This window comes from Saimiri boliviensis, chromosome 17, assembly GCF_048565385.1.
Source record: "Saimiri boliviensis isolate mSaiBol1 chromosome 17, mSaiBol1.pri, whole genome shotgun sequence".
Lineage (NCBI taxonomy): Eukaryota > Metazoa > Chordata > Mammalia > Primates > Cebidae > Saimiri > Saimiri boliviensis.
The window spans coordinates 16,395,005-16,416,310 of NC_133465.1; the positions used below are offsets into that span (position 1 = coordinate 16,395,005).

General features: G+C 52.3%; 1 protein-coding gene across 1 annotated transcript in view; it reads right to left on the reverse strand.

Moving 5' to 3' along the window:
* The window catches only part of LRRC75A (leucine rich repeat containing 75A), a 48,973-nt gene that overhangs the window by 8,869 nt on the left and 18,798 nt on the right, over positions 1 to 21,306 (reverse strand). Inside the window, exon 2 of the mRNA XM_039476790.2 lies at positions 10,658 to 10,786. Coding sequence (XP_039332724.1) covers positions 10,658 to 10,786 — 129 coding nt within the window. The remainder of the gene's footprint in view (positions 1 to 10,657; positions 10,787 to 21,306) is intronic.

The following is a 21,306-nucleotide window of genomic DNA, read 5'->3' on the forward strand; positions in this document are numbered from 1 at the left end:
TATAATCCCAGCACTTTGGGAGGCCGATGTGGGCAGATCAACTGAGGTCAGGAGTTCGAGACCAGGCTGACCAACATAGCAAAACCCCATCTCTACAAAAATACAAAAATTAGCCAACGTGGTGGCGCCTGCCTGTGATCCCAATTACTCTGGAGGCTGAGGCAGGAAACTAACTTGAACCCAGGAGGCAGAGGTTGCAGTGAGTTGAGATCATGCCAGTGCACTCCAGCCTGGGTGGCAGAGTGAGACTCTGTCTCGAATAAACAAATAAATAAATAGAACAAAAGGAGAATAGGAGGTGACACTGGAGTTGGCCCATCTAGAGCTTCGCTTCTTCACCTCGGAATCTTGCACATTGGAATCCTAGGGCAGCTTTAAAGTACACTGATGGATCACACACTGGGGTCTGTTGGCGGGGACTGGGGAGGGACAGCAGGGGGTAGGGAGGTTGAGGAGGGATACCATGGGGAGAAATGCCAGATATAGGTGATGGGAGGATGGAGGCAGCACACCACATTGCCATGCATGTACCTATGCAACAACCCTGCATGATCTGCACATGTACCCCAGAACCTAAAGTACAATAAAATATATATATTTTTAAAAAGGTACACTGGTGGGCCAGGTGCTGTGGCTCACTCCTATAATCCCAGTACTATGGGAGGCTGAGGCAGGAGGATCACTTGAGTCCAGGAGTTCAAGACTACCCTAGGCAATATAGTGACACCTGCTCTTTATGGAAAAAAAAAAAAAATCAAAACAAAACAAAAAAAACCCCCAGTATGGTGATATGTGCTTGCAGTCCCAGCTACTCAGGAGGCTAAGGTAGGAGTCTCTTGATCCCTGAAGGTCAAGGCTGCAGTGAGCTGTGATCACACCTCTGCACTCCAACCTGGATAACAGAGTGAGACCTTGTCTCAAAAAACAAAACAAAACCAAACAAGAAAAAAAAAAAAAAACTCACTGATGCCTGGGCCACTCCAGAGATGGGTGGGTGGCTCAGGCACGGGGATTTTTTGTTTCGTTTTTGAGATGGAGTTTTGCTCTTGTTGCCCAGGCTGGAGTGCAATGGCTTGATCTCAGCTCACCAAAACCTCTGCCTCCTGGGTTCAAGCAATTCTCCAGCCTCAGCCTCCTGAGTAGCCGGGATTACAGGCATGCACCACCACGCCCAGCTAATTTGATATTTTTAGTAGAGACAGGGTTTCTCCATGTTGGTCAGGCTGGTCTCAAACTTCTGACCTCAGGTGATCCGCCTACCTTGGCCTCCCAAAGTGCTGGGAGTACAGTGAGCCACTGTGCCTGGCCTTTTTTTTTTTTTTTTTTTTGGGACAGAGTCAGCCTGGAATGCAATGGCACCATCTCGGCTCACTGCAACCTCCACCTCCTGGGTCCAAATGATTCTCCTGCCTCAGCCTCCCGAATAGCTGAGATTATAGGTGGGTGCTACCACGACCAACTAATTTCTTACATTTTTAGTAGAGATGGTGTTTCACCACGATGGCTAGGCTGGTCTTGAATTCCTGACCTTGTGATCGGCCCTCCTCGGCCTCCCAGAGCTTTGGGATTACAGGCGTGAGCCACCACTTCCGGCCAGGCACGGGAATTTTTATTATATTTTTTTTAAGTTCCCAGGTGATTCCCGCTGGGTGCAGCCGAGGTGGAGAAGCACCGATTCAGATAAAGAACATGGGTGGGATCAGGCGGTCTGCCCAGCATCGCTTCTGGAACCACCCCAGGACAGAAGGTTGTCAGTCTCCAAAGCTTAGAACTGAGCTCCTCAGCTGCAGCTCCTCCTTCAATCACTTCCCAGGGTTTCCAAAATCTGGGGCCAAAATCCCCCTCCACCCTCAGCCTGGGCCGCCAAACCTTCAAAGAAGAGAACGGCGGACAAAGAAGTGTCATTGCACAACCATTGCCACAAGGGGGCAGCCGCGCGCAGGGCGAGGCTCAGGATGGACGTGGCTCTGCCGATACTGGGGAGATCTGCGGGAGCCTCGGTTTCCCCACTGGTCAGACAGGAACAGTAGCTATGGACACCTCATAGAGTTGCCTTGAGACCACAGTGAGCTGGTGTTCTCTCGGAAGTGAGAGTTCCCTTCTAAACCAACAGCGGCTAACATGTATTGAGCAGCTGCAGAGAGCTTTGGACGAAAGGAGATTGGGAGGCCTCAGAAGCAAAGCTTTCCTGCCCTTCTGCTGGCCGCCTGTCTCCGGCCCTTCTTTTCCCCCAGAGTGAGACAGAGAAACCAGAATTCTTCTTCCGCAAGGCAGGTCACAGAAACTACAACCCCTCGCCTCGAAAGCAAGCCATAAAATTAGACAGGTCACTCTCCCTTCTATCTTGAAGATCATTCCAGAGCGGGAGGAAGGAGCGCTGCACAGAGGCCAAGAAGAATCTGAGCAGACGGCCTTCCTGGGTACCCTCAGCCCATCACCGTTAGATCACACTTTGTCCAGTCGCCGCATTTCTACAAGCTGCGCACTCTTTACCAAACCTGAGTATAAAAACAGACAGCTAGCCGGGCGCGGTGGCTCATGCCTGTAATCCCAGCACTTTGGGAGGCCGAGGCGGGTGGATCACGAGGTCGAGAGATCGAGACCATCCTGGTCAACATGGTGAAACCCCGTCTCTACTAAAAGTGCAAAAAATTAGCTGGGCATGGTGGCACGTGCCTGTAATCCCAGCTACTCAGGAGGCTGAGGCAGGAGAATTGCCTGAACCCAGGAGGCGGAGGTTGCCGTGAGCCGAGATCGCGCCATTGCACTCCAGCCTGGGTAACAAGAGTGAAACTCTGTCTCAAAAAACAAACAAACAAACAAACAAACAAAAACCAAAAAAACAAAAAACAAGCAAACAAACAAAAAACAAAAACAGCTAGCTGGGCATGGTGGCTCATGCCTGTAATCCCAGGGCTTTAGGAGGCCAAGGCGGGTGGATCACTTGAGGTCAGGAGACCAGCCTGGCCAACATGACGAAACCCCGTTCTCTACTGAAAATACAAAGAATTAGCTGGGCGTGGTGGTGTGCACCTGTAATCCTACCTACTTGGGAGGCTGAGGCAGGAGAATCGCTTGAACTTGGGAGGCAGAGGTTGCAGTGAGTCAAGATTGTACCATTGCACTCCCCAGCCTGGGTGACAGAGCGAGACTCTGTCAAAACAAAACAAAACAAAAACAGCTTTCCCTGGGTTTTGGGGTCTTCATTTCTTTCTTTTATTTTTTGAGATGGAGTCTCACCCTGTTACCAGGCTGGAGTGCAATGGCACAATCTAGGCTCACTGCAACCTCTGCGTCCTGGGTTCAAGTGATTCTCCTGCCTCTGCCTTCTGAGTAGTTGGGATTACAGGCGTGCATCACCATGCCCTGCTAATTTTTGTATTTTTAGTATAGACTGGGTTTCGCCATGTCTCTAAGGGTCTTCATTTCTTTCTTTTTTTTTCTTCTATTTTAATTTTTTAATTTTAATTTCAATTTATTTTTATTTTTATTTTTAGAGATGGAGTCTCACTCTGTCATTGCCCAGGCTAGAATGCAGTGGCATGATCTCGGCTCACTGCAATCTCCACCTCCCACGATCAAGCGATTCTCCAGCCTCAGCCTCTGGAGTAGCTGGGATTACAGGCACGTGCCACCACACTCAGCTAATTTTTGCATTTTTTTAGTAGAGACGGGGTTTCACCATGTTGGTTTGGTTGGTCTCAAACTTCTTCTTCTTTTTTTTTTAAAGATGGGGTTTCACCATGACGGCCAGGCTGGTCTTGAACTCCTGACCTCAGGTGATCCACCCACCTCAGCCTCCCGAAGTGCTAGGATTACAGGCGTGAGCCACCGTGCCTGGCTGATCTCAAACTTCTTACCTTGTGATCCGCCCGCCTTAGCCTCCCAAAGTGCTGGGATTACAGGCGTGAGCCACCACGCCTGGCTCAATTTTTATTTTTAAGACGGAGTTTCGCTCTTGTTGCCCAGGCTGGAGTGGTGGCATGATCTTGGCTCACTGCAAACTTCGCCTCCCAGGTTCAAGTGATTCTCCTGCCTCAGCCTCCCAAGTAGCTGGGATTACAGATATGTGCCACCACACCTGGCTAATTTTATATTTTTAGTAGAGATGTGGTTTCTCCATGTTGGTCAGGCTGGTCTCGAACTCCCGACCTAAGGTGATCCACCCGCCTTGGACTCCTAAAGTGCTGGGATTATAGGCGTGAGCCACTGCGCCTGGCGTGTGTGTGTGTGTGTGTGTGTGTGTGTATGTGTGTGTGACAGAGAGTCTTGCTCTGTGCCCAGGCTGGAGTGCAGTGGCGAGATCTGGGCTTGCTGCAACCGCCGCGTCCAGAGTTCAAGTGATTCTTCTGGCTCAGCCTCCTGAATAGCTAAGATTGTAGGCATGTGCCACCATATCCAGCTAATCGTTGTATTTCTTTTTTAATATATATTTTTTATAGCCCTGCATGCCCGAGCTCTGACTCACAAGTGACTTGCCAGAGCTCTGGCGCCACAGGGCTAATCTTTGTATTTTTAGTAGAGACAGGGTTTCACCATGTTGGCCAGGTTGGTCTCGAACTCCTGACCTCAGGTGATCCACTGACCTCAGTCTCCCAAAGTGCTGGGATTACAGGCGTGAGCCACTGTGCTTCACCTAAGGGTCTTCATTTCTGAAAGCTCCCATGTCATGTAAGACTTTGATTAAATAAATTTGTTATGCTTTTTTTTCCTGTTACCCTGTCTCTGGTTATAGGATTGTCAGCCATGACCCTTATGATGAGTGAGGAAAGGTACCACACATTCTGCCTTACAAAGTCTTTTTTTTTTTTTTTTTGACAGAGTTTCGCTCTTGTTACCCAGGCTGGAGTGCAATGGCGCGATCTCGGCTCACCGAAACCTCCGCCTCCTGGGTTCAGGCAATTCTCCTCCCTCAGCCTCCTGAGTAGCTGGGATTACAGGCACGTGCCACCATGCCCAGCTAATTTTTTGTATTTTTGGTAGAGATGGGGTTTCACCATGTTGACCAGGATGGTCTCGATCTCTTGACCTCGTGATCCACCTGCCTCGGCCTCCCAAAGTGCTGGGATTACAGGCTTGAGCCACCGCGCCCGGCCTTTTTTTTTTTTTTAAGACATAGTCTTGCTCTGTCACCCAGGATGGAGTGCAGTGGTGCAATCTCAGCTCAATGCAACCTCCACCTCCCAGATTCAAGTGATTCTTTTGCTTCGGCCTCCTGAGTAGCTGGGACTACAGGCATGTGCCACCATGCCCAGCTACATTTTTTTTTGTGTTTTTAGTAGAGATGGGGTTTCACCATGTTGGTCAGGCTGGTCTTGAACTCCTGACCTCAAGTGGACCAACCGTTTTGGCCTCCCAAAGTGCCCTACAAAGTCTTTATAGTCCCATACCTCCGTACAACCCTATGAGACAGGTATTACTAATATCCCCACTTTACAGATGAGTGAACTGGGACAAAAAGAACTGAAATAGATGGGCAAGGCTGCCCAGCTCATAAGATGGAATCAAGATCTAAAGTCAGCCAGCTCTATGGCTCATGCTCCTACCACCATCTGCTGCCTTCCTTGTGAGAAATTCTGTCTTTGGGTTAGGTCAGTTCAAAGTGCTTCTATCATTTACAACCAGAAAAGCCTTCAGCAAGACTGTCTCATTTTTTTCTCAAGTCTTCCACTTTTCAAGATCTCCTCCAAGGCTCCCTCCTGCAGAGAAAAGGACTAGGCAGGACTGGCCCAGAAGTGGCGGAGTAAGAAGGTGGGGAAGCGGGGAGGGAGAGGAGGAGGGAGACGAGGAGGCAGATGAGGAGGAGGAGGGAAAGGAGGAGGAGGAGAGAAGGAGGAGTGAGAGGAGGAGGAGGAGGAGAAAAGGGATTAGGAGGAAGGAGGAGGAGGAAGGGGAGGAGGAGGAAGGGGATGAAGAAAGTGGAGGAAGGAGGAGGGAGGAGGAGGAAGAGGAGGAGGAGGAGGAGGAGGAGGAAGAACTGTCTTTCCTGAGTGGTTTCAATGTTGAGAACCAGCTGCCTCCCAGGTGCAGAGCAGACAAGTGCCCTGATGAAACCCTGGCCCAGAGCTCTGTGACAACAGGCACCATTTGTCACACAGGCCCCATGCAACCGGACCCTGCCGTGGACTGGTCCAGAAGTGGGCGCTGACAGAGTGCAGCCAATTAGCCCTTTCTCTGGAAGCTGGACTTGACACTGAGACACATATACCCTAGCTCCCAGGAGCTGGAACCCTGAGAAGTCACCTGGGAGCCAGAGCCAGCCACATTCCCTACCATGCGGCACGGGGAAGAGCAGTCAGTGCAGAGGGAATGGAGAGGGAGGCAGCGTGGAGCAGGGAGGAGGGATGGAGGGCCTCTGCACCGTGCTTATCTGTAGTTCTAGCGCCTTGGTCTAACTTGCCTGCCTGTGGCCCCACAAGACCCCTCAGTATCTGCAGGACACACGTTCTTTCTCGCTGGAGCCAGCCCACCTGTGCAGCACAAGCCCGTGCAGAAGGCTCAGGGGCTGTGTGCAGAATCAGCTCACTGCAGCCCTCCCCCATCCCTGAAGAAGGCAGGAGTGGGATGTGGCACAGTCAAGGTGACTGTGAGTGCAGGCCGGGGCAGCAGCCTCTCCAGACTTTCCCAGAGAGGCTGCCCAGGTCCTGGGGCAGAACGTGTTTGAGGGGCTTCTCACTAACCTGTCAGGAAAGATAACGTGCGGACCTGCAGGCTGACCTGGGAGGGGTCCCACCACCCGAGCCTGCTCTGTCTCAGCCATCATGCAGTGATACCACCTGCCACCTTCACTCCCCAGGCACCTCTGTAACTGCTCTAGGACCTGACAAGCACAGCTCTCCACTGCCCTCCATTCACCTGAGGTCAGGAGTTTGAGACCAGACTGGCCCACATGGTGAAACCCCATCCCTACTAAAAATACAAAGAAGTAGCCGGGTGTGGTGGTGGGCGCCTATAATCCCAGCTACTTGGGAAGCTGAGGCAGGAGAACGGCTTAAGCCTGGGAGGTGGGGGTTACAGTGAGCTGAGATGACACCATTTCGCTCCAGCCTGGATAACAGAGCAAGACTCTGTCTCAAAAAAAAAAAAAAAAAAAAAAAAAAAGAAAGAAAGAAAGAAAAAGAGAAGAAAAAAACAAAGGCATTATGGCTTCTATATGATCACCTGTTGTGGGAAAGGCCAGCTGCCATGGTGCGAGGACACTCAAGCCGTCCCGAGGACAGGCTATGGGGCGAGTGTGCCGCCTTGCTTGGAAGTGGACCTGCCAACTTCTGTTAAGCCTTCTGATACTTGCAGCCCGACCCATGTCTTGAGAGACCCAGAGCTGAACTACCTAGCTCAGCTACCCCTGCAATCCTGACGACAGAGAGTATAACAAGAAACGTCTGTTGTTTTAAGCCACTAAGTTCTGGTAATTTGATATACGGCAAAGGATAAGGCAGCGTGGTTCCAGGCCACGGGTTCTCACCCTGCCTCTGGCAGTACGGCTTGCCCTCCTGTGAAACGGCTTCCCAGCATGGCTGTCTTTGGATGTCCCAACACCCCTTGTTGACTTCCTTTATCCTGTCCTCAACCCTTTACTAAACGCCCTTCAGACTTCACAAGGGAACATGTCGCCTGCTTCCTGCCTGGTGCAGGGTGGAATTGTGGACAAGACAGACACCCTTCCCTTCAGAGTGTATATTCGAGTGGGGAAAACAGACAATAAATTAGCCAACAAATAAATAAGCAAGCTAATTTCAGAGACCAGTAAGTAAAATGGAGAAATGAATGGAAACATTAATGGGGGCTCAAGACAGGCTGACCAGGAGCCGACCTTAGGCAGGCTTGTCAACAAAGGCCTCTTAGAGGCTGGAGGCTCCGTTTGAACTCAGCAGAAGGAAGCTCAGACAGAGGAGGCTGGAGCAGTCAGAGGGAGCAGTGAAGTCCCTAAGGTAGGAGAGGGTGTGGAGGTGTCAGAAGCAGATGGGAGGGAGGTCCACATTCTAGAGCAGAGCCCGGAGGGCAGCAAGTGGGAGAGGGGAGCTCAGAAATGCAGGCAAAGCCAGATGAGGAGTCTGGGTTTTATTTAAACTACAGCACAGCCCCTCACTGAAGGATTTTCAATCTCTAGACCCATAACGTGGGCTGATAGGAACTTCTCAGATGCAAATTGCTCTGAGCAGGACGTCTTGGTCAGCCCTGAGCCAGTTCAGAGAGCTGGGATGGATGGAGAGGGGCTTCTCCTCTGACCAGCTTGGGGACCTCCCACCCTGCCTCATCCGGAGAGCCTCACTTGCCACATGGGCACGAAAGGGGCCGTCCAGGTCTCTGGGCTTCAGCAGGGCTGACCCACTCTGGCTGGTCCTGGCTCTGTTTTGAGGAAAACAAAGTTGAGGTAATTAAGTGGTTTGAGAAGGGTTACACCATGCAATGGGCTGAAAGTTTGTATTTCCCGAAATTCGTGTGTTGAAACCTAATCCCCCAGTGATGGTATTCAGAGGTGGGGCCTGTGTGAGGTGATGGGTGGGGGCGGAGCTCTCACAATGCCCATTTTCTGCCATGTGAGGACACAAGAAGGTAATCATCTGCATCCCAGAAAAAGGTCCTCGCCAGTCACCAACTGGGCTGGCACCCAGATCTCAGACTTCCCGCCTTCACAAGTGTGTGAGAAAAATTTCTAGTTTATAAGCCTCCCAGTCTATGATAATTTGTTACAGTCACCTGGATGGACCATGACAACCCAGGTATGCACTGCCCCCACCCTGCCCCTACCCAGACGGAAAGGAAAGATCAGAGGGAAGGAGGTCCCGGTCTTCCTCCTGGCCTTGCCTGGCCCTGTCTCACGGGGTCTGACCATGGCCTGCACCCACTCCCTGGCCTGCCTCTCTCTCTGAGTGGGTGGGTCCTTCTCCCCACACAGACCCTCCTTGAGGGTCTGTGAGGGGGCAGGTGGGGAAGGCTGGGATCTCAGCTGCTCCCACCAGGCCCCTCCTCTGCCCCCGTGGGCACTGATGACTCAGGGAACGCCGGCCTGTGTCCCGCCCAGCTCTGGGTTACTGCATGGGCCTAAGTCACACCTGTGGTTCTCCTCTGAGGTGTGACCTTGCTCAGATCACTGGATTACCAGAATTTTGTTTTCCTGAACTCAAAGGTGTGCATAAATATAGCCCCATTTCTTTTTTGTTTTTTTTTGAGAGCCCCATCACCTTTCACCCTCTCATCTGTGAGCGACTCGATTCCTGCTCTAGGAAGGGCAGGGTCTGGCACCCGCAAGGCCTCCTCGCAGGCCTGAGTCCTGTCCCTTCCCCTCTCCCCCGGCAGAACCAGGTGGAACTGAATGAGAAGCATCGGAGGCGTCGGCCCCAGCCAGCTCCCCATAGCTCCTGGCACCAATCAGGCCTCGAGGCTCCGTCATCACCAGCTTTCCTTCCCCTCCCGTTGGGCCCGGCATCCCTGCCTTCTGCAGTGCTGCGATCTGGCCCTGGCCAGCTCCCAGCCGTCCGCGGCTGAGCCCCACCTCAGAGCCTTTGCACCAAGTAGTCCAGAGTCAGAGAGAAGGCCCTCAACAAAGCGCAGATGGAGCTCAGCCCCAGGAAATGCCTTTCCAGAGCAAGGCTCCAGCTCACTGTAGGACCACAGTCAAATCTGTGCCCGGGCCGAGCGAGGGTTGGGCTTGGGAACCATCTTACTCTTGGCCCAGATCCTACATCAAAAGGAAAAGCTTCCCCCCGCCCCGCACCCCTTGGTCCTGCTCTGGTTTCCTGATTGCCAGGGGGGAAGCACTTCTTTTGGAAGCCACTGGAAATCGAGGGACGAGACAGAAAAAACCAAAGCAACAGAGAAGCACTCAAGTGTGGAAATGGCCCTGCCCAGCCCTCTCCTCCCCGACAGGTCCAGCTGCATAGCCCTGGGGAAACCTAGACCTAAGCTGCAGGAACAGGGCAGAACCTCCCATCCAGGAGGGGCTCAGCTGCAGATCGAGAGCCTGGAGAGCCATGGAGCTTTCCCTTCTGAGCTCCAGGGCAAGGCAGGAAAAGGACATGAGTGAAGGGGAGGATATCAAAGAACACTCAGCCTCAGAGGTGAAGACATTTGGGAGTGGTGGGGACTGAGGCAAAGTGGACATCCCCTTGCAGAGCCATGGCCAGCCTTCTATGACACCTTTGTGCAAATAGGTTTACCTCCAGGGGACACAGGCTTGCACCAGGGCTCACGACTTGGTGGGTAGAGAGAGGGCTGGATTTGAACTTTCCCCTGCCTCCCCCGACCCCGCCACCTCTCTGTATGCATGTTTTTGTACAAGGTACAAGCTGTACAACTGTATGTGGTGGCCTTGACCCATATAACAGGGATGGCTACTTAGCTGCAGCCCTGCAGAAATAAGGGCTTCAATTTGCTGGAACTTCAGTTTTTCAAGGGCAGCTGAATAAAGGGATCAGTGAAAAACTCTGGTTTTTAAGCGTTGGCAGTGAATTCACCCCCCTGGGCCAAACAAAACCAATCTGTGTGGTGGCACCAAGGGAGAGCACCTCAGGCTCTTGGTGCCTGAAGGATTGGCTTATCCTCCTTGGGCCTGGGCAATGTCTGCCAGTCCTCCTTGGCCACAGAGCTGCTTTGCCCAGGAAGGCACCCACGGCACACCCCGGGACCTGGCTGGCTTGGACCACAGCCGCCTTACCGGCTTGGGACAGTGGATGTAGCGTGCCAGGCTGATGATGAGGTCGTGTGTGATGGGGTCCACCAGGTTCCGGAAGCTGGCGTAGCGATACAGAACGTCATCCAGCGAGGTCGACTCCATGCCCAGGTCCTGCAAGAGCAAAGGATGCCCAGAGGTCAGGGCTGGCTGTCCCACCCAGCTTGCCCAGCATCCTCAGAAGTAGGCACAGGCCACTGGAGTGACTGCCTTGCAGAGCCCCAGCAGGAATGTCTGCAGAACTTCCCTCGGGTCGGGACAGGCCCTGCCTGTTTGTCCTGACCTCCGAGCTGAGGAAGAGGGTGGACTGGCTTCTGCAGGCTCCGCAGTTTCTGCAGGCCCTCACTTGTGGCCCTCTCCTAGCACAGCCCCTGACCTTAGTCTCTCTGGGTTTCTAGAGGAGGAAGCCGAGGGTGGCCTACTGTGGTGTGAGCAGCTGCTTCTCCATCATGGCAAAATTTGGAATTGGCAAATCTGCCTTGTTTTATAAATTTCATGATTTTTAAAGACAGGGTTTCACCATGTTGGCCAGGCCGGTCTTGAACTCTTGACCTGAGGTGATCCACCTGCCTCAGCCTCCCAAAGTGCTGAGATTACAGGTGTGAGCCACTGCGCCCGGCCCAAAACTGCCTTATGACAGGATGGTTTATTGATATTTATTTGTGTTTCCTTCCTGCTTCTGATGTTATTTTTACTGCTCCTTCTGTAGCTGATGCAGCCCGTGTTCTTTTGCCTTGGGGGTTTCTGAGTGGTGGGATTCTAAGGAGAGCCTGCCAGGCACCCAGAGGGAAACGCCACCAGGACTCCCTGAGAAAGTTACTGAGTGGAGTCCTCCCTCTCTGATGGGAGGCAGCTGCCACCGTGTGTAGCAGGGCCGCAGCAGAAACCGCTGGAGCAGAGCTTCCTTGGGTCTGAGGGAGGGATCGGGTTTGGAGGCTCAGAAAACGCCACCCCAGAATATGGCACCCTCACACCTGAGGAGGCAGCGGACACAGGAAAGTCTCTCTGAGTGCTGTTCTCCCCTGAAGAATCCTGTGACCTTCCTCTAAAGTAGGTCATGAGACCCCTGAGCTTAAAATGGGGTGATCTGCTTTGGAGAAGGAAGATGTCATGTACCTGCACTGGGGTGGGGACTGGGCTTCCTGCCACTCCATGTGAAAGGGGTGGGTACAGCTGCTCCCTTTCCTCAAGGGCACGCCCTCCGATTTCTGCCATCCTTGGATATGATCTGCAGTGCGGTCCCTGCCCCCAGTTTGGTGCCTTGCATAGACCAGGCAATGATGACATTCCCATCTGGGGACTGTCCTCAGACCATCCTGGGGAACAAGAGGCATCCCTGGGTAGGGGGGCAAAGCAGGCCAACCCACTGCAGGCTGTCCTCACTCTGGGGACTCCCACAGCTGCCCCAGCACAGCCCAGAGGAGAAAGGCTCCCAGCCCAGATGGCTAGGGTCTAGCACCCTGGGGATGGGACATCTGGGCAGGGAATATGTGGGTGACCAGCTGAGTTTCCTCTTTGTCATTTTGTTTGTAGTCTAAACTTTTAAAATAACTTCCCCCACGTGATTCTTAGAAATCCCTGGAAGGCAAGCAGGCTGGACATCATCATACACTGTCTACAGATGGAGACACCAAGGCCCACGCCTTCTGTGCTGTCGGAATTTCAGGAAGGATGGGGGCGGGGCGCGGCCTCAGCCTTGGGCCTGTTCTGCAGATCACACTGCTTTTATCCGCTAAGGGATGGTGAGAGGGTGGGTGAGCTGGGCAGATGGAGGGCAGGGACGGGCGGGCTCTGTGGTCTGGCAGCTGACATTGCTACAAGCAAATAAAGAGTCTTTGCTGGGGGCTCTGGAGGGACTGAGTGTCATGCCCGGGGGTGGGAGGAGCTTCCTGGGGGGAGCCCCTTGGAGCCCACCTGCCAGCTGGGTCCTACCTGCAGTGGTGAGGGGGTACTCTGCCCCCACCCTCATTATAGCTTCATTCATGCTTCAATGAGGACACAAGAGACCATTTGTGAGGACTGTGTTTTCCACGTGGCAGGAATTAACCTTGGAGGCAGACAGCCAGGACCTGTGCCAGGGTTGCTGGGAATCAAGACCTGGGGGCTCAAGGTCTGGCATGGATGCAGTCGTGGGAGGCTTCTGAAGCACTGGCTGCTGCAGGTTCTAGAGCTGCACACCTTTGTAGAAGCAGGCGCAATACTCGCCTTCGACCTCTGGCCCTGCCCTGGCTTTTTCAACCCCTCAGCCAGGGCTGTGTCCTGAAGCAAGCAACCTGACATTGCTGAGCCTCAGTTTCATCATCTGCGAAATGGGGACAGTGACCCCAGCATCACAAGGAGGTAAGGGAAACAAGACCAAGCAATACATGTAAAGTCTCTGGCAGGGAAGAGAAGAAGCCGTAGTGCCCTTTCTACTTCATTTCTTACCCCTCTTCCCTGGAAGGCCCATCCTCACCTTCTGCACGGGTTCTCAGTCTCCTGGACCACAGACCCATTTGAGAATGTGTCAAAATCTATGAGCTCTCTCCCTAGAAAAATGCGGGAATCAGGGGCTGGGCAGGGACCTGGGCACACAGAGTCCAGGCTGGCCTCATGGTCAGGAGGGTGTGTTGGAACTGTGTGGACACGAGAGACCCCAGGACGCAAACTATCACCCACTAATGTGCAAAATCACAGCCCTGCCCTCCGCGGGCGCAAGGAGGCTGGGGACACAGGAACGCTGAAAGTCAAAGGGCTTGTGTTCTGCAGTCTCAGAGGGCCTGAGTGGTTAAACGGGCTGTGGCTTAGTGCCCGGCTTGCCAGCCAGACCCTGTCTGTAGCTTGAGACTCCCCTTCCTGGGGACAGGGAGCTGGGGAAGGAGGGCAGACCAGGTGGAAACAGAAAGGTGGTTATTCCCATCGTCAGAGGCTGGACTGGAGGCCACGCGGAGGAGGCCAGAGGCATGGAGTTATTTTTCTTTTACAGTCTGTCGAGCAGGCTGGGCTGCTCCTCTGTGGTTGGTGACAATGCCAGCCTCTGCCCCTCCCTGTCTCGCTCCTGGGCACCCTTCTCCTCTGTGAGCACCCCTGGCACCTAGTGGTCTCCCCATTACGGCTGTCCCTGCTGTCTGTCGGTGAATGACCCTGGGAAATAGCACTGGGTTTTAGGCCCTGACCAGCCCCAATTCACTATAAGTCTGTGGCAAGAGACTTCCCTCTTAGGATCCATTTCCCCATCTGTGAAATGGGCAGATGAACTGCACTAGTGATTGTTAAAGTGTGTTCCAAGATCTTGGGGCTGAGGGTCGGGGGCTGGGGTGAACGAGAGGGAGGTGACAGGAGCCAGGAGGGCTAGGGGCCGCAGCTCTTACAGAGCAGCTCCTGGTTACAGACAGACAGACAGACAGACAGACAGACGAATGCAGCTCTCTTCCAAAGAGAAGCTTGAAAGCTCTGGACTAGATGACTGCCTGGGTTTCTTGCATTCCTACTGGCCCTGCCCCATCTTCCTGGACCCCCTACATCTCCAAGCCAGGTTAGACTGTCCCTGGAAGGAGCAAGAAAATCCCAGATGCCAACCCAGGAGGCTGGGCAGGTCTGTGACGATGCCAAATGTCCTCTCTGGAGCCCACGCTCCCGTTATTTCCCGTGCCATCCCCCTGGGCGCCCAGCTGCTGACTGTGGCTCCGCCTCTCTGGAGTGCTGTCTGGGTTCCTGAGGTTGTTGCTTGGGAGGGGAAAAGGAGTGCAGACGCAGGATGGGGAGGGAAGGAGGAGGGTCTCCCAGAAAGGCAGCTCAGGGTCACTGTGAGTCACGCCAACGCGGCCCGTCCTGTGAATTCCAGCTGGGTGGGGCTCCCCAAGGTCTCAGGGCTGCAACAGGGAAAGCCAGAGAGAGGCTGGCCAAAGGCCATGGCACACACTATTGCTTTATTGCTTTATTTCGACCCCACCTAGGGCCACAGGATGCTTGTGCTAACTGAGGGCACTTCATAGTCCTGAGGACCTTGGGCCGCTTCCTGCCTCCTTGATGTCCTCTCCATGCCCTCTCCCCAAGCCAGCTTCTTGGGGAAGATGGTGTCACCAGCTGCTGGGACTACCCGAGGGGCTGGGTCTGAGGGAGAAGAGTTCACCAGATCCTCAGGTGTCTCAGGAGGCTGCAGCCTGGGCCACAGCCCTGGGAACAGGCTCCTCTCTGACTCTGCACCCATGGCCTGCCCTCGCTCTCAGGAAGACACAGAATGGGAGGAGGCACCGGGAGCCTGCTGCATGTGCCAGGGAAGTGGAAGAATCAGATCCGGGTGTGGTCTCTGCAGCCCCTCCTGTGCACTGCACTACTGTTGGAGGGGCTGGTCCATCCTAAAAAGCACGAGGCATTGAGGACGATCCCATTTTCCTCATGATAGATCTAACAGTGCCACCTCTAGGAAGTGTGCCTGTGGACAGTTCCTCATCAGGACGTCTGGGAACACCAGCAGGTGTGTCTGAGTCACTGCTGGTGGGGAGCAACACTCGGAGAGTGTGGCTGAGTCACTCCCAGCTCCCTACTGAGCTGCCGGACCCAGCACAGAGCAGCACACAGCATCTCAAAGTAACGGGCCCTCCATGACTGGAGCTTGGATAACCAGGGAAGAGATGGATATTGCAATGGGGAGAGATGATGGGCTTGGGAATAGAGGTGCGTGTTTCCAAAAAGTGAGTAGAGATTCACACAGGGTGGTTAGAATGCCATTTCTCTCTCTCTTTTTTTTTTTTTAGACGGAGTTTCGCTCTTATTACCCAGGCTGGAGTGCAATGGCGCGATCTCGGTTCACCGCAACCTCCGCCTCCTGGGTTCAGGCAATTCTCCTGCCTCAGCCTCCTGAGTAGCTGGGATTACAGGCACGCGCCACCATGCCCAGCTAATTTTTTGTATTTTTAGTAGAGACGGGGTTTCACCATGTTGACCAGGAGGGTCTCGATCTCTTGACCTCGTGATCCACCCGCCTCGGCCTCCCAAAGTGCTGGGATTACAGGCTTGAGCCACCGCGCCTGGCAGAATGCCATTTCTCAACATGTGGTCTGTAGACTTTGGGGAAGCACCCTTAAGACCATTTTAGGGGTGCTGTGGGGACCTCTTTTCCAATGACATATCTATGTGATGCCAGATTTTCTTCATAGATGTCAATCAAAACAATCTGTCACAAGTCCCAATTCAAAAGCAGGTCTGATAACTCAGCTGTCTTCTAGAAAGTGAGACATTAAAGAGAGTCACAAAAATGGGGAGCAATGACACTCTCCTCACTTCGTTTTTCTTTTCCTTTGGAAAATATGGTTATTTTCATAAAAATTTATTTCTTCACTTGTGAACTTATTATTTATTTTATTTTGAGACAGTGTCTCGCTCTGTTGCCCAGGCTGGATTGCAGTGCTGCGATCATAGCTTACTGCAAACTTGAACTCCTGGGCTCGAACAATCCACCTGCTTCAGCCTCCAGAGTAGCTGGGACTCCAGGCATGAGACACTACAGGCAGCTGCTGTTACCCTATGAATGGTAACAGCTGGCATTTGCATTTGGATTTGCACACGTGTGCACCGAGTGTGCGTGCTCACTGACACCCACCTGATGATGCCTCCCCGCAGCTGGACTCGGACCTTTGCTCTGTGCAGTACGAAAGTCACCCAGTGGATGTTCCTCGCAGGAGGAACACACAGATGACTTCTCCTCTTTGAAGTCATGGCCTGCCTGAGACTTCCCTCATGTTGATGACACACCTGAAGACAACCTGGCTCAACAGAAACTCCCTGCAAAATATCACAGACAGACTTGGCTACCCTCTGACTTTCAGTCCTGTAGATGACAATGAGGCTATCTGATTTTGGTTTATTTAGCTGCTTTTTCAGCCCAGGCACTTGCAGGGCTGTCCTTGCCACTAAATCCCACTGTGCCTCCTGGACAGCCCCAACACACTGTCCCCTTCCTAGGAATATCGGTTCAGCATACAGGAGGCCTCTGAAGCAACTGATGTCTCTGCAGCAACTTCTCCAACTCACCAAAGGGGCATCCCATTCATGACATCGCTCAAACTCCTAAAATCCCTTCCCTGTATCTTTCTTGCTACTCCAGCCATCCCTCACTTTCTCATTTTCACCCTCAAAATTCAGCCCAAATCTTTTTAATTCAAATAAACTTAACTTCTCTGGCTAATCCAGTTCTCAGATCCAGAAAGTCCTGTGAAATCCCAGAAAATAACAAGGGTTGGCAAGGATGTGGAGAAACTGGAACCCCTGTGCTCTGCTGGTAGGAATGCAAAATGGTGCAACCACCATGGAAAACGGTATGGCAGTTCCATAAAAAGATTAAACACAGAATTGCCATATGACCCAGCAATTCCACTCTTGGGAATATGTACCCCAAAGAACTGAAAGAAGGCATTCAGAGAGCAGCTGTGTTTCCAGCAGCATCATTCATAGTAGCCAAAAGGTAGAAACGATCCAAGCATCCATCAACAGATGAATGGGTACATGAAGAGTGCTCTAGCCATGCGATAGAATATTATTCAGCCTTACAAGGAGGGAGATTCCAACACATGCTACAGCCTGATGAACCTTGAGGACACAAGGAGAAATAAGTGAAATAAGCCAGACACAAAAGGACAAATATTGTCTGATTTGACTCATATGAGGTACGTAGATCAGTTAATTCACAGGGACAGAAAGTAGAATTGCGGGTACCAGGGACTGGGGGGAGGGGAAGGAGGAGTTGCTGTTTAATGAGGACATGGTGTCAGTTTTGTAAGATGAGTTCCGGAGATCAGTTGCACAACAGTGTGAACGTACTTAACACTACTGAGCTGTATGCTTAAAAATGGTTGAGATAAGGAGGCTGAGGCAGGAGAATTGCCTGAACCCAGGAGGCAGAGGTTGTGGTGAGCCGAGATCGTGCCATTGCACTCCAGCCTGGGTAACAAGAGTGAAATTCCATCTCAAAAAAAAAAAAAAAAAAAAAAAAAAAAAAGGTTGAGATAGTAAATTTTATTATGTATATTTTAGCACAACCTTTTTTTTTTTTTTTTTTTTTGAGAAGGAGTTTTTCTCTGTCGCCAGGCTGGAGTGCAGTGGCGCGATCTCGGCTCACTGCAAGCTCTGCCTCCCGAGTTCAAGCAATTCCCCTGCCTCAGGATCCCGAGTAGCTGGGACTACAGGCATGCACCACTATGCCCGACTAATTTTTTGTATTTTAATAGAGGTAGGATTTCACCGTGTTGGTCAGATGGTCTCGATCTCCTGACCTCATGATCTGCCCGCCTTGGCCTCCTAAAGTACTGGGATTATAGGCATGAGCCACTGTGCCCTGCCCTTTACCACAAATTTTAAAAAGGGCCGGGCACGGTGGCTCCTGCCTGTATTCCCAGTACTTTGGGAGGCTGAAGCAGGAGGACAGCTTGAGCCAGGGAGTTTGAGGCTGAAGTGAGTTATGATGGTGCCACTGCACTCTAACCTGGGTGACAGAGCCAGAACCCCAGGCAGGAAAACAGACAACTTCTTGGGATAGGAGGGAGCAGGGGAGGGTGCACGTGGGTCTGGGCACTCTTTTTCTGCCCTGACACTTGGTTATTAAAAATGTTTGCCACCATGTGTCTAGTAATGGATCTGTTTTCTTTGGATTTACTTTCAGGTATTGGTCTGCAAACAGACATTTTCCCAGGCTGTCTCTTCTTCAGGAAAACCAGTGCTGGCTCTGTGCCTTCTGTGTTGATCTTTATGGGTATTCTGTGCATGATACACTTCCATCCAGGGTTTCCAGTTTGCCTTCCACATCACTGATTTCACATTCATCATCACAACTCTCACTGACCTCAAGAAGGATTGCAAGTCGGCTAGCATTTCATTTCCTTGCAATTCTTATTTTGCTTGTTAATCTTCCCTTTCATCTCGTCCTGTGGGTTTTCTTTTCTCTCAACTTGGCCTCTTTGGGTGGCCTTTCATTCTTTCCCCACAAAGTTCATTTCTTCTGGATCCTGCTGTAGATGATTTTCAGAGGTTGGGGTTCAGGTTCCAGGGTATCTATCCTATGCTCAGGCTTCCCTCCTCCCCAGCTTGCTCATTCTTGAAGAGGCTGAGATCTAGTGACACCCACGTCTATTAGCGCATCCTTGTTCCCGTGACAGCCTCCTTGGGTGGAGGCTGAGTCCACCTCTCAGGGCTCTGGCTTGCAGAGTCTCAGGCACTGTGCTTATGTGACCCTGACCTTGAGAAGGGACAGCTTCACCCACTTCATGGCCTGAATCTCTGACACAACAGTGAAGTCCACGGAAATCATAACAATGTCTGTATGTTCAGGACACTTTCTGGCCTTGGGCAAGCCCGCCGAACGCACTGGACTTCTCAGATGCTCTCTCTTCCTGCCTTGGGAGTTGCTGTCTCTGAATGGATGCAGACAGAGGCAAGGGAAAGGATGAGGGGAGAGGGGAGTGAGAGAGCCCTCCTTCTACCTCCAAATTGTCACTTGCATGGTACAGGACCAGTTGCTGGGCTTTCTGATTGGCACAGTCTTCAGACTAAGGGAGAGAGTGGCTTCTTCCCTTCCTTCCGGAGGTCTCAGATTCCTGGGGGAAGCCCGGAGGATGGTGTCGTTCTTGGCCCTGGTTCATGTGTCTAGCAGTGAGGAGGCTCCTCTCAGACTGCCCACCTGTCTTTGTTTCCAGTGTGCTGAGTGTTTGTCTTTTTTTGGTGTGTTGTCTTAGGTGTCTTAGGGGAAAGCTAGGAGAAGCCACAGGGGAGGCTGCCAGCCACACTCTATTTTAAACCTCAACTCTCCCCTTCCCTCTTAAATTCATTTTTAACCCCATTCCCAGAAGGAAGGCCCCACGGGAAATTAGCTTTCATTTGTCTCTCTCCTCCAGGCATGACTCCACAGTTTCTGCAACAACAGAGCCGGGGAAGGGAGAATGCAGCAGGCGCTGAATATTAACCAGCAAAGGTAGATGGCTTCAATATTGAAACCACCAGGGCCTGCATGTGCAAAGCTACTTAATGAGGGTGTAATCAAACGCAGTCCACCAGAAGGAAATTAATTGGAGTCCAGAGGGCAAGCAGGAAGCAGAACCAGGCTGCTCCCCCTCCTTGCTCTAGCACATCAGTGGCAGTCGCTGCTAAGGAAGGGTCAAGCCCGGGAGATGCCAGACCTCAGCTGGGTGCCAGGGCTCCTGTCCTCTTCCCCATGACATTCCTGCTTGCCTCTGGGGGACACCCAGGGGAGGGAAGGGAAATGTCAGGTGCTGTTAGGGAAATGAAGCCTGAGGAAGCCCTCAGAGAGACAAGCTGGGACATCCCAGAGTTAAGGAGCTGGGCATAGAGAAGACTTGCTTCTCTAGGAAGACAATGGCCTCATAAGAAGGACAGAGTCATAAACAACAGCTGTATTCTCTCATAGTTTTGGAGACCAGAAATCTGAAATCAGGGTATCCGCAGAGCTACACTCCCTCTGGGGATTCCAGGGGAGATTTCATCTTTTCCCCATGTGCCACAGGGAAGGAAGCAATGCCGGGCAGCGACCTATGCACCGAATGAGAAACAGATACAGGATGCAGTGGGATGAATGGTGGCCCCTAAAAGACAGGCCCATGCGCTTGTGCCCGGAAACTGTGAATGTGACCTCACCTGGGAAAAGGGCCTTCGCAGACATGATTACCTTAAGGACTTTGAGATGAGATGACCCTGGTTTTCCAGGTGGGCCCTGAATCCGAAACAAGTGTTCGTACAAGAGACACAGAGAAGGCAGCAGTGTGAAGGTGGAGGCAGAGAAGGGAGCAACATAGCTACAACCACCGGAAGCTGGAAGGGGAAAGAGTGAAATCTCCCTGGAATCCGTGGATGGAACGCGGCCCTGCCGACCCTGATCTCAGACTTCTGGTCTCCGAACCATGAGAGAATACGCTTCTGTGGTCCCAAGTCACTCACTGCTGGTCATTTGTTGCAGCAGCCCCAGGAAATGGACATACCAGATTGGATCAAGATGGGGGTGGCATTTTTCCTGGGGGCATGCCAGGCAAAAGGGAGAAGAGATCAAGGCCAGTGGCCGGGACCCCTCCCTTCTTCCACTGCTGCGGACCTCAGCCAAGAGCACAGCTGTGGGCCACCAAGGACGTTACTGCCAGAAATCAACTTGCTGTCTCCGCCAGCCTGGAGCTCTGTGGGTACATGTACCCCTGACACACTCTCCTTTGCTGTCTGCTCCCAGGGCAGGGCTGTGCTAGTCAGAAATGCTTCCTACAGGACCCCCAAGGTGGTTCTCAGCTCAACACGGGAAAGAACCTTTACAAACAGGTGATGAAGGAAATGCCGACAGTGGTCACAAGGATGAGGCTGGAAGACACTCCAGTAAGAGAAATAAGCTGTGCACGAGAGGACAGATACCGCAGAGGACACTTACATGAGGGCCAAGAGTATCTAATCATTCAGAGTACTCGGATTCACAGACAGAAGGTGGAATGCTGGTTGCTGGGACTGGGGAAGGGGGAATTCGCGTTGGATGGGTAGGGAGTTTCAGTTTGGGGAAGATGAAAGAGTTCTGGAGATGGAGGATGGTGACGACTGCACAGCAATGTGAATGTGCTTAATGCCACTGAATCATGCACCCAAAATGGTTAAAATGGCACATTTTATGATTGTAT